Below are 2,749 nucleotides of genomic sequence, written 5' to 3' on the forward strand. Positions count from 1 at the left end.
AAGTAAACCAAACAAATTTTAAATAGTACTTGAGAAACTTTTTTTAAAATAAAGAATTTCATAAAAAATATTTTTTCTATTGACTAAAATTGTATATTTTTAAAAGGTGCCTATAAATATTTCATGTTGATTTTCATTTATTTTCGTAAGTAAACAAAACTAATTTTAACAAATACTTTTATATTAAATATATATATGAAATATAAAGATACTATAAATATTTCATGTTGATAATCATTGCAGGGATATCTATTCATTTCGGTGCTGGTGAACACGAATAGTGATCTGATCCGTTTGATCATCCAGTCGATCAAGAACGATTTGCAGTCAAGGAATCCGGTGCATGTGAATCTGGCGCTGCAGTGCATTGCCAACATTGGCAGTCGTGACATGGCCGAATCCTTTTCGAATGAGATACCCAAATTGCTTGTCTCCGGTGACACAATGGATGTCGTGAAGCAATCGGCGGCACTTTGTTTGCTCCGTCTATTTCGTTCGTCACCGGATATTATACCCGGCGGCGAGTGGACATCAAGGATCATTCATTTGCTAAATGATCAGCATATGGGCGTGGTAACGGCGGCCACATCTCTAATTGATGCGCTCGTCAAATGCAATCCGGATGAGTACAAGGGATGTGTTAATCTGGCCGTGTCGCGTTTATCACGTATTGTCACCGCCAGCTATACGGATCTGCAGGATTATACGTATTACTTTGTGCCAGCACCATGGCTCTCAGTGAAATTATTGCGTCTGCTGCAGAATTACAATCCGGTGACTGAGGAGGCCGGTGTGAGGGCACGTCTCAATGAGACACTGGAGACAATATTGAATAAGGCACAGGAGCCGCCAAAGAGCAAGAAGGTTCAGCATTCCAATGCCAAAAATGCTGTGCTCTTTGAGGCCATCAATTTAATCATCCACAGCGATAGTGAGCCGAACCTTCTTGTGCGCGCCTGCAATCAATTGGGACAATTTCTAAGCAATCGTGAGACGAATTTACGTTATCTAGCATTGGAGTCCATGTGCCATCTGGCCACATCGGAATTCTCCCATGAAGAGGTCAAGAAACATCAGGAGGTGGTCATTCTATCCATGAAAATGGAGAAGGATGTCTCTGTCCGCCAAATGGCTGTTGATCTTCTCTATGCGATGTGCGATCGCGGCAATGCCGAGGAAATTGTCCAGGAAATGCTCAACTATCTGGAGACGGCCGATTATTCCATACGCGAGGAGATGGTCCTCAAAGTGGCCATTCTCGCCGAGAAATACGCCACGGATTACACCTGGTAAGTCATTGGAAACTTGCCTGAATATATAGCTTATATAGTATGTATGTTCCTAAACCAATTTTTAGTTTTCAATTTTTATTGATCTAATTTTTTTACTATTTTGGTGCCAACTTTGTTAATTTTATTTTATACCATTTTTTTATTTTTGTAAATTTTTAAATTTTATTAATAGTTCACATAATAATCACTTACATCTTGATAAATAATGTTAACTTATTAATTTTCTTCTTCACAAAATGTTCCTGTCATTTAAATTTTATTGATTAGATAGTTGTTAATAGTTTATAATTTAATTACAAATATTTTAACTAACAATCAACTAATTGTCAAAATCTTTGTTCTTTTCAGGTATGTCGATGTCATACTTAATCTTATACGTATTGCCGGCGATTATGTGTCGGAGGAAGTGTGGTATCGTGTCATCCAGATTGTGATTAATCGTGAGGAGGTGCAGGGTTATGCTGCCAAGACCGTGTTTGAGGCTCTCCAGGCGCCGGCCTGTCATGAGAATATGGTCAAGGTGGGCGGTTATATATTGGGCGAGTTTGGCAATTTAATTGCTGGAGACTCGCGATCGGCGCCATTGGTGCAGTTCAAGCTGCTGCATTCCAAGTATCATCTGTGCTCGCCCATGACGCGCGCCTTGTTGCTCTCTACGTACATCAAGTTCATCAATCTGTTCCCCGAGATACGCACCAACATCCAGGAGGTGTTCAGGCAGCACAGCAATCTGAGATCTGCCGATGCCGAGTTGCAACAACGTGCCAGCGAATATCTGCAATTGAGTATTGTGGCATCGACAGATGTGCTAGCCACAGTGCTGGAGGAGATGCCCTCATTCCCGGAACGTGAGAGTTCCATACTGGCCGTGCTCAAAAAGAAGAAGCCCGGACGTGTGCCGGAGAATGAGATACGGGAATCAAAGAGTCCAGCGCCAACCGCATCATCATCGATTACACAGAACAACACGCATGTGAATCACAACAATAAACTGAACAACAGCAATGCCAATGCCGATCTTTTGGGTCTCAGCACGCCGCCCGCCAACAACATCAACAACATGAGCATGAACAACACCAACAACATGAACATGAATATGAACAACACCAACAATTCCAATTCGACGCTTATCGATGTCCTGGGCGACATTTATGGCAGCAACAACAATGCCGCCGTTTACAACACTAAGAAGTTTCTATTCAAAAACAATGGTGTACTTTTCGAGAACGAGATGCTTCAAATTGGCGTCAAGTCTGAATTCCGACAGAATCTGGGACGTCTTGGTCTTTTCTACGGCAACAAGACGCAAGTGCCGCTCACGGTAAGACCTGTCTCTTATACACATCTTGAATATACATTTAAAAATACATTTTTATTTAGATTACATCTATTTTGATATTGAAAAATATTTTAAATTTTAATTTATGATGTGGTGTAGGATGCTTAAATCTTGACAA

At 40.9% G+C, this 2,749-nt stretch overlaps 1 protein-coding gene across 1 annotated transcript; it reads left to right on the forward strand.

Moving 5' to 3' along the window:
- Nucleotides 1-236: 236 nt before the first annotated feature.
- LOC117793275 (AP-2 complex subunit alpha) lies at nucleotides 237-2,613 on the forward strand (the record flags this gene model as incomplete). The annotated part of the gene is made up of 2 exons (XM_034633559.1): nucleotides 237-1,289; nucleotides 1,641-2,613. Coding segments are annotated over exons 1-2 (1,872 nt in total), but the record flags the coding sequence as incomplete, so codon positions are not given.
- Between the last annotated feature and the right edge of the window lie 136 nt (nucleotides 2,614-2,749).

The sequence above is a fragment of the Drosophila innubila genome, unplaced genomic scaffold (genome assembly GCF_004354385.1).
Source record: "Drosophila innubila isolate TH190305 unplaced genomic scaffold, UK_Dinn_1.0 76_U_U, whole genome shotgun sequence".
In the NCBI taxonomy this organism is placed as follows: Eukaryota; Metazoa; Arthropoda; class Insecta; order Diptera; family Drosophilidae; genus Drosophila; species Drosophila innubila.